General features: G+C 44.2%; 1 protein-coding gene across 5 annotated transcripts in view; it reads left to right on the forward strand.

Annotated features, from left to right (window-relative positions):
- HLF (HLF transcription factor, PAR bZIP family member) overlaps positions 1-12,094 on the forward strand; it is a 50,428-nt gene extending 38,334 nt beyond the window's left edge. For all 5 annotated transcript variants that reach the window (XM_038547795.1, XM_038547790.1, XM_038547793.1 and 2 more), the window contains exons 3-4: positions 6,920-7,140; positions 11,867-12,094. In XM_038547795.1, the coding sequence (XP_038403723.1) occupies positions 6,920-7,140; positions 11,867-12,082 (437 nt within the window). In that variant the 3' untranslated portion in view covers positions 12,083-12,094. The remainder of the gene's footprint in view (positions 1-6,919; positions 7,141-11,866) is intronic.
- The last annotated feature ends 1,554 nt before the right edge of the window (positions 12,095-13,648 follow it).

Consider the following 13,648-nt stretch of genomic DNA (forward strand, 5'->3'; position numbering starts at 1 on the left):
ATGGAAGGAGGAAGAGCGGTTGGGGGGATGTGACAGTAGTTTGGGGGGAGACTGGGCTGGCTTGGACAAGGGGGCATAGTCTTTAAATTTTTTTAAGTATCTGTGATTATAGGATCTACATTGTGTAATTATGTATATATCTATATCATTTATTATTTTCCAGGCACTATGCATTGTGTTAAGCACTTTATTTATATATACATTATCTCATTCATTTTTCACACAGCCTTCTGAGGCTGGCATAGTAATTCCTTTGCAGATGAAGAAACCAAAACTCAGGGAAATAACAGAAAGTGGGGGGTGGGGGTAGGGGAAGGACCAATAATCCTTGTTCTTTAAAACAGACCTTATTAGGAAATTGGGGGTGGGGTATTTCTTTTTGGTCCTTTATTCACCAACACCCAGGTTTGTACCATATTGGTGGCAGAACCAGAATTCTAACCCAAGTCTGACTCCCTTCACTTTAACTGCCATCCTGTATGTTGTAAATCCTGCTAGACTCTTGAAGTTACTGTATAAGCATCTCCCGGTAGGCAGTAGTTCAGCTTTGTAGATCACTCATGTGTTCTTATGATTATACCTACCAAATAGTCACACGCATAAATGAAGGTTCATTGTTTACTTACCTGGAAATGCTGTGGGTCGGTCACATGGCTCTGCTGACCACGACTGTACTCACCACGAGGGAGCTGACCTAGACTGGCCTGTTTCATGTGCCCATGTGCCCTTCACTCCCCAGTAGGCTAGATCGAGCTTATGTCTGGGGGGACAGAGTGCTGGAGAGAAGAAGCAGGAGTGTGCAAAGTCTCTTTAGGTCCAGCCACAGGACTGACACTGTCACAGCTGTCACACTCTGTTGACCAGTGCAAGTCACAATGCCAGCCCAGATTCAAGGAGTTAGAGAGATAGGCTCTGCCTGGAACTGCAAAGCCACATGGAACAGAACATGGGTAGAGGGAAGGGTGAGGCTTTTGACCATTAGGAGGTAGCTGCTTACGCAGACCTGCTTGATGAACATGCGAAAGCTGTTCCTGCTGCCGGAACAGAGACTGGCTAATTGGCCTCAGAGTCCACAAAGCCTATATCCTTAGGATGTACTTGTGAGATTTTTATTTAATCTCTACACATATCGTGAGCACTCTTTAGAAACTTGCTAGTGTTACACAGTCTTCTAAGTTAATTGGCCCCCTGTAACATAAGGCATTCTCAGAAGCAGGGGTGTTTTGTAGCAAAATAGGCTGTGACCTCGATGGCAGTTTTCTTCTGAAAGCAGTGGGTGCAAAGAGGGTAAATGGTGCTATTTCAAATCAAATTATGACCATCCAGGGTTCAGAAGGTGATTGCAAGCAACGGACCACAAACTGGTTATGGAGAGAGAAAGAGCTTGGACCAAGATCTGGGAACAACCTTTGAATCACAAGGAAGTTCACCCTCAGTGCTAATAGAGAACACTTTGGTCAAAACCAGATTACTTTCTCTTCTCTCAGCCTTCCTTCATAGAGAATAATACTCATCAGTGATAAACACTAGAGTATCATCTGTCCTGACATTACAGCTGCAGATCTAAGGTTTTGTTTTCTTTAACTGCCTGAATGAGAAGCAAAACAGAAAGGTTGGAGGTGTGGCAATAAGTCTTGAGGATGAAATAGCAAATACAACTATGACTTATTATTGCTTTGACGCAGCCATAAATTAAACCATTGACTTGAAAAGAGATAAGGACACAGGACACATATTGCTGCTGTTCCCATTCACTGATGACTTCTAGCCAATCAGCTAACCGAACTCAAGGTGCTCACTTCTTGTTAAAGCATATAAGAATAAGAAATAGCCAATCTTATGTTCTAGTGTTTGGAAGTTCAGTTATGCCTGACCTGTGACAAAAGTGGAGGCCAATTCTGGGTTTGAAGGTCATTTCTAATCTTCTTCCAGATTTAAGTTCTTTTGTTCCACCCTTTCCTCCAGAAATCCTCCCTGGCCCTTTTGGAAGTGACTTTCATCAAGATGTTTTTTAAAAAGAAGAAAACAATGTGCCAGCAAACTGCAGAGTCTGCATCATGGGGTTGATCTGGTCTACCCTGGATCTTTCAAAGAAAGCCTTGGAGAAACCCCAGGCTCAAAGTTAACAAATACAGGAGAAACCACACCATCATCTCAACAGATTCTAAAAAAGGCACTTGAGGAAATTTAATGCACCGTTTCTGATTAAAAAAAAAAATCTCTCAGTACCATATGTGGGAACTGCCTTACTTTGTCAGGCAGTTAGGATGCTAGAACAAACCTTCATACTTGAACACTTCATATTAAAAACTTTTTCCCTTAAAAGCTCGGACAAGCAGCAGTCTCTACCCATCTTACTCCTCCTTGTAGCAGAGTCTAGCTAATGCAATGAAGTTTTATAAAAACTAGGAATTACAAACACTGAAAGGAAACAACTGTCCCTAGAGGCAGGTGATAAGATTGTGTTAGTTTTCTCATAGAAAACTAAGTTGGCAATGCTAGAGCAATTAGGACTAATAAGAGAGTAAAGTGGCTGGATTTAAACCCAGCCTTTTAAAACCAGTAGCTCCTCTATGCCAGCATTAACCAATTTGGAGGTATAACAGGAAATTCACACTAGGAACAACTACAAAACGTTTAAGAGATATACCTAGCAATAAAGTGAATAGTTAAAATGAAGAAAACTTTAAGCCTTAACTGCTAGATGTAAGAAAAAGACCAAAAAATAAAAATAAGAATGGATAGATATGCTGTGGGTATACTCAAAATTTTAAAGACCTCACTTGTCCCTAAATTGACTTATAGCTTTCATGCAATCTTCATTCAAAAATCTCAGTAATGATTTTATTTTTTTTTATTTTTTATTTTTTTTAATTTTTATTTTTATTTTTTTTCAGTAATGATTTTAAATATAACTTAGTAGATATATTCTGGATTTCATCGTGAAGACTGTAAGAATAATACCAAAGAAATTTTTCTAAAAAGAACAGTAAAGGGTATAGAATTTGCCTTGTCAAATATCAAGCCTTACTGATACCATTATATAAAGATATTTGGAAAACATTAAGTAAAACCCCTTGTTTATATTATACACAAAATTAAATTCAGGATCCCTGGGTGGCTCAGCACTTTAGCGCCTGCCTTTGGCCGGGCGTGATCCTGGAGTCCCAGGATCGAGTCCCACGTCAGGCTCCCTGGATGGAGCCTGCTTCTCCCTCTGCCTGTGTCTCTGCCTCTCTCTCTCTCTGTGTCTCTCATGAATGAATAAATAAAATCTTTAAAAAAATGTTTTAAAAAATAATAAATAAAATTAAATTTTAGGTGACTCACAATTCTAAAAATCCATTATAGTTGTTCAGAGAAAAGTATAGAGTAATATACATATATAAATACATATATGAAAAAATACATATATGTATATATAGATACATACATGTATGTGCATATATAATTTTTGCATGGAAGATACAGAAGTTAGAAGCCAAAAAGGAGACTTCAAGATATTACTACATTACAATGTGAGGTCTTGCCAATACTGAAAAACTCTATAAGTAAAGTCAGTAAACAAACAATAGTCTGGAAGAAAATATTTTCTGTAGATAAACCAGATGAAAGAATTCTACCCAGCCTGTAGAGTTCTTACAAACGAGTAAGCAATAAAATCCATTTAAAAGGGGACAAAAGGCAGGAAGAGGTAGTACATAGCAATAGAAATAAATACTCGATAAATACTTGAGATGTTCAGTCTCAGTAGTAATAAGGGAAATGCAAATTAAAACAGTGGTGATATTTGTGTCTATCAGACTGCCAACATTTAAAAAATTAATATTGTGGAAATGCACTCAAATGCTGGTACAAGTGTAAGTAGATATGACAGTTTAGCAGAACAGTTATAAAATGCACGTACCTTTTGGACGAGCAGCCCCACTTCTAGGAATCCCTTCTACAAAAATACCTAAAAACTTCTCTGTTGGGAATAAGCAGGTAAATACTCATCCTCCCCCACCCTTTTTGAAATATTTTATTTATTTATTTATTTATTTATTTATTTATTTATTTATTGAAATATTTTATTTATTTTAACTGAGAGAGAATGCAAGAGCAGGGAGGAGGGGCAGAGGGAGAGAGAGAGAAGCAGACTCCCTACTAAGCAGGGAACCCATTGCAGGGCTCGATTCCAGAACTCTGAGGTCATGACCTGAGCTGAAGGCAGATGCTTAACCAGCTGGGCCACCCAGGTGCCCCTTACCCTTTAAAAGAACAAAGTAGTTCTTTCTGCACTGACATGGTATATGGTATATTGAAAAAGTGATTTAAGATATGTGGGTAGTATAATCCTATTTGGGTTAAATTATTTATGTGTGAAAACTAAGGTTCACACCAAGCAGTTAAGGGCAGTCACCTCTGGGAAGAGGAGCAAGATGGACAGGGGACAGGGGACAGGAACACATCTTGACACATTTCTGCATTTGTTGAAATTCTGCAATGAACATATTCAGTAATTTTAAAAATTTATATAATGATACACTCTTAGGCTGAAAATTTTTCCATTAAAATTTTGAAAACCCACAAAGGTAGGACAAAATTAAAGACCCTCCTTTCCATTACCCAATGGCAGTGTTGACCTTTTGGAATAAAGGAGGGAAAAATGAGTCCAACAGAATTAACCCAGTAAAACATTGAGATGAACAAGATGGCATGAGGGTATCTGTGGGGAGAAAGAGGACCTGGTTGTGTTCCTCAGGTTCACTTGGGTGCGTTGCCATTTGCCGTCTGACACTGGGGAAGCCACTGACCTCATCTATGGTCCAGTTAGGTTTTCTGCATTCTGCAGGTAGGCCCGACCTACTGCTTTTGAAGAAAGAATACGAAGAAAGTTTCTGCCTGAATGTGAGGGGTTTTTGTTAGAATGTCCACGAATGAATGTCAGAGCCCAGCATCTCAGAGGGCCACTGGTAAATGAGGAATACTCTTTGTAGAAGCTGACCTCTGAAGTAGGTACCACGGTGAGGAGTGGAGTGGGCATAAAGTAGATAAATCATGAAAGACCATGTTGTCCAGTAGAGGAGGGGTGCGTGTGTGTGTGTGTGTGTGTGTGTGTATGTGTATGTATGTCAAGTTTAATATTTATAAAACAAAAAGGAGAACATTGCAATATAGCATAATTATAGAATTCTGAAGTACTTAGGAGGAACTTGAAATAACTTGAAGCAATTAAGTTTGGGAAATATTAATTACGAGATGCTTCCAGAGGGTAGGAGAGGGTGCATATGCCTGAGCATGTGCCGGTGTTATGGGGGAGGTGGTGGTGGAATGGCGCCGGTGGTGATAGGGCATTGGGTAGCTTTGTTACTAAGTTCAAAGAGAATTTCTAAAGGGAAAATAAAATCCCTGTTTGACTCAGATATGGCTCATTTTCTGAGGCAATGTCAAGAGGCACAAGATCAAATCTAGCTTGACACCATCCAATACCGAACCCAGCAGTCTCTAGAAGCTATAGCTGAGCTGCGGCTTGGCTAATGAGAAATCTCTGTCCTCTGCCAATGCCTCGGGGGCCCATCTCTTCCTCTTTGGCAAGCAGGACACAAAGAGAGCTCAAAGCAGAGTGAGGACCTGAAAGGTCACCCAGAACATTCATTTGCAGGCTCCCCACCAGGCCTTTCCAGAAAACAGATGAGCGTGGTTTTACAGTTCAGCTAGAATGTGAGCCAGTGGCTTCGTGCTTCAAACTGGGGTAGGTTTTAATGAAACCTGAAGGATATTTCACACATCGTCCAACCATTAGCAATGAGGAATTGGGGGAGCGATGTGCCAAACACAGCCAGGCTGTATCCTCTCATTTATTTTCTGGGTGTGAAAGGAGCAATTGTAGAATTCAGATGAAATTAGAAGTTGAGATTCAGAGCTGCCTATGTAAACATTGCAGTCTGTCATTAAGTTCGCTTTCACCAGTAGGACACATTCTGTTGTTCTTGGGACGTCTGTGCGGTTCCCTGGTTGGGCCTGCAGAACCCCCCCGTAGAAGTGGGGGCCTCTCCAATGTGTCCTTTCTAATTTGTGAAATGCTCCTTGAAACTACCCTCTTCCCACTGGGCCCACTGTGAGCACTGATGTACGCCTGGGCGGGTCATCACAGCAGCTGGAGGCTGAGCTCCTGTCTCCAGCCCTGCCTCGTCCAGTCCATCCCTCACACGGCCTGAGTCCTCTTTCCAGCCTCGAGCTCTGCTTGTCACTGGGAGCTCGGGATCCTTTTCAAGTAGCCCCACTGCCCACCCGCCTGACTACAGCTCTTGCATTTACACCTCTCTCTGCTCTGTCTTGTGCTCTGTGTCCGTGCTATCCAAAAGATAACCCTCCGGCTTGTTTTTGTCCCTGGATTACCTTTTTTGCTAATTACTGTTTACCTCAAGCTGTACCTACACCAAGTGTCACCTCTAGAAAGTGTCCCTAACCTCCTTTGTGTTAGGTACTGTCCCCCACACTCTGGAAGCACACTTCTGTCCCAGAACCTTCACTGTATTCTAACTGACTTGTTATGGGTCTGATTCCCTGACTTGCCTGGAAGACACCTTAAATTTAGGTAAAAATCAGTGGCTGGCCCGCAGCTGGTGCTCCATGAATGTGTTATAGGGAGGAATGAGTGCGTGTATTTTTTTAAAATTTGTTTTAAAAATTAAAAAAAATTTTTTTTTTAAAGTTTGCACACATGTGTGTGGGTCTTTATTTTGCCTGATGTGATGCGAGTAAAGTCATACTCAACCTGCTGGGTCCTCAGTAATGTGGTGAGGATGAATACAATGAACAATGTTAGTCATGTATTAAGCTGAAGCCTCTTGCCATTTATCCTGGAGTATCATCTGGTAGCTGTCTAATGGGGCTCCGGTAGTATTTCTGAATTAAAGCTCCTGTCTTGCTCCAGGTCAGCTGTTGCCAGCAAACCGCAATACACCGAGTCCCATCGATCCTGACACCATCCAGGTCCCGGTGGGTTACGAGCCAGACCCAGCAGATCTGGCCCTCTCCAGCATCCCTGGCCAGGAAATGTTTGACCCTCGCAAACGCAAGTTCTCTGAGGAAGAACTGAAGCCACAGCCCATGATTAAGAAAGCGCGCAAAGTCTTCATCCCCGATGATCTGAAGGTAAATTGGAACTGGTCATCAGGCTTTGGGCAAATGGAAGGTGGGCTCAAGAGGCAGATTAAAAGGGTGACCTCCAGAAAAAAAAAAAAAAAAAAAAAAAAAAAAAAAAAAAAAGGGTGACCTCCAGGAAGATCACGTAAGCAAGTGAACAAAGGACTTGTGATTTCTGATCCTATTTCTTGGCATGTGACTCTAGGCAAGTTGCTTTCTCCCTGGGTGCCTTCTGAAATATGCCTTTCATGTCTTGATATAGCACAGAAATAAGGAGAAGCCGTAAAATGTTGGAGCGATTTACAACCCATGAAGGAAACAAACCTGCTACTATCTGCAGGAAGCCTGTGAAAGCCCAATAAAATCAAACCAAAATCTTTCAGGGTTGGAAAGAGAAAGGAAATTATTTGGAAGAACATCTGGACCACAAAGTCCTCCAAGGGTTACTTCCCTTAGGAGATTTATTGATAAGTAATTGCTGCCTTTTCCATATAGGCCTCAGAGAGTAACAACTGGAGACCAGGCCTCTCTCCACCCATGGATGACTTGGGTGGGATTTTCTTAAGGAAACCTGTGGGTCCCCTGGTGTAATTTATATGTACTGTGTACTCTGTCTCTTAAACAATGGTCATTTGAGTATCTCAAGAAAAGGTTACTTTCAGGTGGTTGTTTCTTTTCTGCTATGTTGAGAGGACACGTTATCTATAAAGGAAAATAGATTTATCTGACAAAGTCTGATACAACTTAAAACAAAATTAATCTGACACATTTAATAATAATTAGGAAGAGAATTCTCTCCAAAATTATGCCATGTCCACTTATCCCAAAATAGAACCATTTTTGATTAGCTATGGCTTAGAATTTTTTGTGTTTATGCTTCCTTCCAATCATATGGACAATAGGGATATGATTGTATACAATCAAGGCATTGAAACCAGGCATAATTAGCCTCTTTCTAGCTTCTAACCTGCCCATTTCTCAAAATTAATTGTGATGCGAATGGGAAGTCACTTATAGACTGGGAACATGGGAGTTTGGGCATATCTTCTTGGAACCAATTTGGACCAGGTACCTGTTTTTGCCATCTAGAAAGAGCACTGGAGGAAAAGGAAATCAGATTGAAATCACTGCTGTCATCTACATACCCAATATTATTTTGAGTGGGGAGGACTCATCAAATGTCAGGACTGAATGGGACCTCAGAGGCTCCTTACACCAAAATTACCATTTTGCAGTTGAGGAAATGGAACAAGGAGTAGGGTGAAATAGGGTGAACACTGCTAGTTAGTGGAAGGCCTCGTCCCTGAGTCTTCTAGTGTCCAGAAATGTCACTGTGGGATGTTGGCTGGGACACAGGCCACAAGAGGGGGCCTTGGGTGACAGACTAGTAGCTGTCACCCTAATAATCCAAAGAGTGAAGTTCATAGTAAACGCACCACGAAAACTAAGCCAGTTAGTTAGGGAACTGATGGTCAGAGTAAGGGTAAGAAAGAACCACTGGGACTAGGTCCTGGGCAGTAGGGTATCTTCTTTCAGCTGAATGCTTTTCCTCACCTGAGCCGTCTGGTCCTGTGTGTATCTTAGAGCTCATCTCTTCAGCTAAACCATGGCAGCATGGATCTCTTTTTGAACAGAGAGGAGTTTAGAAGGATGATCCTGAGCAGTAGCTCTAATTTGCAGCCAGACCTTCCCGGGGTCTCCACATTTACAAGTTCAAAGCAAAAGAGCAGACTTACTGAATAACCCAGGTAACCCTGGCAACAAAGAGGCCATGGAAAACAGTCTATGCTGGAATATGCACGGTACTGCTGTCATGGCCAGGCCTGACCTTCTCCCATAGCAGGTGGGTAGCGGGCAGGAACATTCTCCTGCCAAGTGTCCTTGGATTCCTTTGGTTGTGGGTAAAGGCTCAGGCCACAGACCATGATCTCATATGGAAACAAGAAGCAGAGCTGTAACGTGTTTCTCCTTTTGGCAGAGAGGAGTCTTCCCCTCAGGTGCCTACACCTCCCTGGAACCATTCGTTTGGGTTAGCATGCGTCTCCTGGGAGGAATGAGCAGTGTGGGTCCTGGGATTCCTAGCTGAGAATCAGTTTAATCACCCTGATGTCTTAACACTTTTTACTGCTCATTCACTCACTTGACAGATATTTTTCAAATGCTTGTGTATTCCAAGCCCTGGGGATATCCAGAAGTGAGCCAGAACTAACATTGTTCCTACTCTCAAGGAACTTCTAGTCTGGCAAGAAAAAGGGATCGTTGACTTGTCATGAGGGGTTTGGCAAGGGGAGGCAATGTCAAACATGAGACCTTCAGGAAGATGATGGGGCAGGACTGGGGGGCCCCTGCTGGGTGGGGTAACCTGGTAGCCAGATGGCACCTGCTCCTGGGAACAACGGAGAAGAGGACAGTGCCAAATTTGTCGGCCCCACTCAATGTCCTGCTTCCCCCTCCTCCAACCATTCCGTGGTAACAAAGGGAAGCAAGCTGGTTTTCTGGTCCAGGGCAGCCCCCTCTTCCATCATTGATTGTGGCCTTCTGCGTCCTCTGCTCCACTCCTCCTCCTAGCTCCCCTCCCACCCGAGATGGTCTCCATTTTACACCTTTCCAGCTCACCTGCTTGTGTGGACAGGTGAGGCTGTGAAATGAAAACAGAAGCAAAAAGAACTCTAAGAGACAGAAAAGTTGGTTGTTACCCTGAGAAAAGCTGCTGACTCCCTGGTCCTTAACACCCAGTCACACACCTCTAAGTCCGTGGCCTACAGCAGTACACCCCTTCCCTTCCCTCCACCCCGCCCCCAGCTTCTGCCATTTCCCAGGGTCTTGTTCTCATGCACCCCTTTACCTCCCAGGCTCCTTCCTGTTCCCCTGGGTCAGGTTCAGATACATTCTAAGTCAGCTCCTCCTCCTTTGAATGATCTTGGAAACCACACAACCAAGGAACGCTGACTGTGGTAGATTTACCGAGACTATGAGGGGTTAAGATTGGGGCTCACATTGAAGTAACCCAACAGCTGCCGTCCAAACTGGAACCTTCACTGTTGTTAATATGCCCGTAGGTCCTCCTAGCTCTGGGGAGTCATTTGACTCTTTTTGCTCCTCCTAGATCACCCCATTCAGCTAGCCTGGCCTCTCTCCCCTTCCTTCAGTCCTCTGTCCCCTTCCTCAAGCACAACAACAAATCCCACCAATGGCCACCCCATACTAGCCCCGAGCTGGTTTAGCCAGCTGTTCTTCAAAGGACAGCCCTCTTCTCTGGAAGAAGGATGCTAGTACCAGCTATTGTGAAGATCATCTTTTTCACTTAGTTACATATTATTATGAAACATGAAGAAAGCCAGGAGTGCTTTATAAATAAGGTACCGGTATCAGATCATTGCTGGCCGGCAGAAGGTGCATGCACCTGCGTTCTCTCTCACACTTCCTGTCTCTCTGCAGGGCACATGTTTGCCAAGGGTAATGGGCAGGCATGGGATGCACCACTGATCTTGAGACGTCCTTGCAGCCTTGGTCCCCACTCATGTGACCTCCTCCAATGCCAGCTGCCCTTCACAATCCCGGGGGGAGGGTGAGAACTGTCTTCAACTCACTTACTCTAGGTGACCGGTAACTGCAAGGGTTAGCCTTGTTAGGATGGAGGGATTTGCTGTTGCAAGTTGCTGAAAAGAGAGAATTGCAGAACACACCAGGTGGCACCACAGATGAATTGGTTAGGCCTAAAAGAAGATTTATATTTCTTCGTCTTCCTCGGAAAGTTTCCCCCTTTTTTTGGCAAGGAGAGCAATGATGGGGGGGGCGGGGACTGCACACGATGCTTTCACACCGACCGTGTTTAAGTAGTACCCAGGTGAATAAAGGCCTAAGAGTTAAATAGGAAATTAAATTCTTTAAATGCTAGCCATCAACATGAGCATATTGATCAGAGGCGGGTGGAAGTTTTTTGTTTGTTCTTTAATTTCTGTTTTTAATGACCAAGGCACTAGATCAGAAAGATAGAAAAGGTGAAAGATCCTACCTCTCTCCTTGGCGTCCCTCCTCCAATCCCCCTTGTAGAGGCACCACTTTTAATAGCTTGGCACAAATCCTTCTGGGCCTCTTTCTATGAATATACAATATTATGATTTTTTTTTAACCAAAGTGGGACGAGGCCATACATATTAATCAGCAAATTGCCGTTGTTTCCACCCACAGAGTGGTATGTCATGAACATCTCTTTGGTTCAGCTGGATCATTATTTGTAACAGCTGCAGAGTATCCTTTTGTAGGACTCCCATCATCATATAGTCATTAAATCTCCTACTGATTAGTTTCCCCCCTAGAGACAATGCCGCCGTAAGCATGCCGCGCCCGTGTCTGTGTGCAGGTGCATGCGGACGGGCGGACGCTGAGGCCGCAGCAGTGGAGCTGGTCCATCCAGGGCGCCAGGTGGCCTTGCGGCAGGGTGGGAAAGACTTTGACCAGCCAGCCCCGTGGGAGGGAGGCGCTCTTACACTGTTCCCCAAGAGCGCAGAGGGGCCTGGTGTAGTTCGGGGTGTGAGGTGGGCCCCCCGCCTTCGTGGGCCTCTGGCTGGGCCCGGTCGGGCACCTACCTGCCGGGCAGAGAGAAGGGCGGGCGCTGGGACCCGGCCCGGCAGGTGCGCCCTTGCGCGGGAGGCAGGTGCCAGGGGCGCAGCGGGCCGGGGAGGACACCTGAAGCCTAACGCCTTGTCTCTCCCTCCCCGTGACCAACGAGCAGGACGACAAGTACTGGGCCCGGCGCAGGAAGAACAACATGGCAGCCAAGCGCTCCCGCGACGCCCGGCGGCTGAAGGAGAACCAGATCGCAATCCGGGCGTCCTTCCTGGAGAAGGAGAACTCGGCCCTGCGCCAGGAGGTGGCTGACTTGCGGAAGGAGCTGGGCAAATGCAAGAACATCCTTGCCAAGTACGAGGCCAGGCACGGGCCCCTGTAGGGCGGCGGGTCCTGTGGGCCTGCTCTCGAACGGAGGGACCGAGTGTCCCGCCCGCCAGCACGCGGCCCGGACCCACCTCTCTGCCATCAGCACTTTACCGGAGGCCTCGACCGGCCGGCGCTCTGGGCGCACCTGCCCCTGCACCTGCCGCCCCAGGCAGCCCTCTCGTCGTCGTCTTTCAGTTCCGAAAGGAAAGGTGCCGTGTTTCTACCGGACTGCGGAGGCCCGCACCCCAGCCCGCGGGGCCCCCGCCGCCCCCTCCCGTGCCCCCCCGCGCCCAGGGGCCCCGGTGGGCTCTCACCTGTCCAGACTACGAGCTCTCGTTTCTGTTTAATCCGTAAGTGACCATGCTGATAAGGTGCACAGAAATCACTTAGCACTACACTGCAGCTCTCGCTCTCCTCTCTCTCTCCCTCTCTCCCTCTCTCTCTCTCTCTCTCTCTCTCTCTCTCTCTCTCTCTCTCTCTCGGTTATAGGTTGCTTTCCTCCTATTTTCCGTTTTGGTGATAACTGTCTTCAAATTTAAAGTGCTGTTTAGATTTATTAGATTCCCATATTTACTTACTGCTATCTACTAAGTTTCCTTTTAATTCTACCAACCCCAGATAAGTAAGAGTACTCTTCTAGAACACAGAGTGTGTTTTTGCACCGTCTGTACCTAAAGCAATAATCCTATCGTACGCTAGAGCATGCTGCCTGAGTATTACTAGTGGACATAGGATATGTTCCCTACCTAAGAATTTCACTGTCTTTTAAAACACAAAAATTACAGTAATGCATTTGAGCATGCCCAGAACATCCCCAGGACAGGGAAGCAGAGGGAAATGCCAGGTGTCAGAACGAGGGGTTAATTTATCAGTGTAGGAGCCAAAATAAATTGCATCTTGGAACAGCTTTTGACATTGATATGTCTGGTTTTGTTTTCTCCCGTCCCTCACCCTCCCACTTTTCTAGATACCTTTTGCCATACCCTCTTGATATTCAAAACAATTACTTAAGATTCAGTTTTCCCCATTTTTTTGGTAATATATATATTTTTGTGAATTATACCTTGCTGTTTTTAAAAATCAGTTAATTAAGTTAATAAGTTGATGTTTTGTAAGACCCTTTTCCCTAGTGGTGTCATTTTTGAATGCTTCATAAATTAATGGTTCTGGAGCTTATGTTTCTAATTTTCTGTTTGCTTTTTGAACGTATGTGCTCTTATAAAGTGGACTTCTGAAAAATGAATGTAAAAGACACTGGTGTATCTCAGAAGAGGATGGTGTTGTCACAAACTGTGGTTAATCCAATCAATTTAAATGTTTACTATAGACCAAAAGGAGAGATTATTAAATTGTTTAATGTTTATACAGAGTAATTATAGGAAGTTCTTTTTTGTACAGTATTTTTCAGATATAAATACTGACAATGTATTTTGGAAGACATATATTATATATAGCAAAGAGAAAAGGAAAACTATTCCATGTTTTAAAATTATATAGCAAAGATATATATTCATCAATGTTGTACAGAGAAGAAGCGCTTGGGGGTTTTTGAAGTCTTTAATATTTTAAGCCTATCACT

Source organism: Canis lupus, chromosome 9 (genome assembly GCF_011100685.1).
Source record: "Canis lupus familiaris isolate Mischka breed German Shepherd chromosome 9, alternate assembly UU_Cfam_GSD_1.0, whole genome shotgun sequence".
In the NCBI taxonomy this organism is placed as follows: Eukaryota; Metazoa; Chordata; class Mammalia; order Carnivora; family Canidae; genus Canis; species Canis lupus.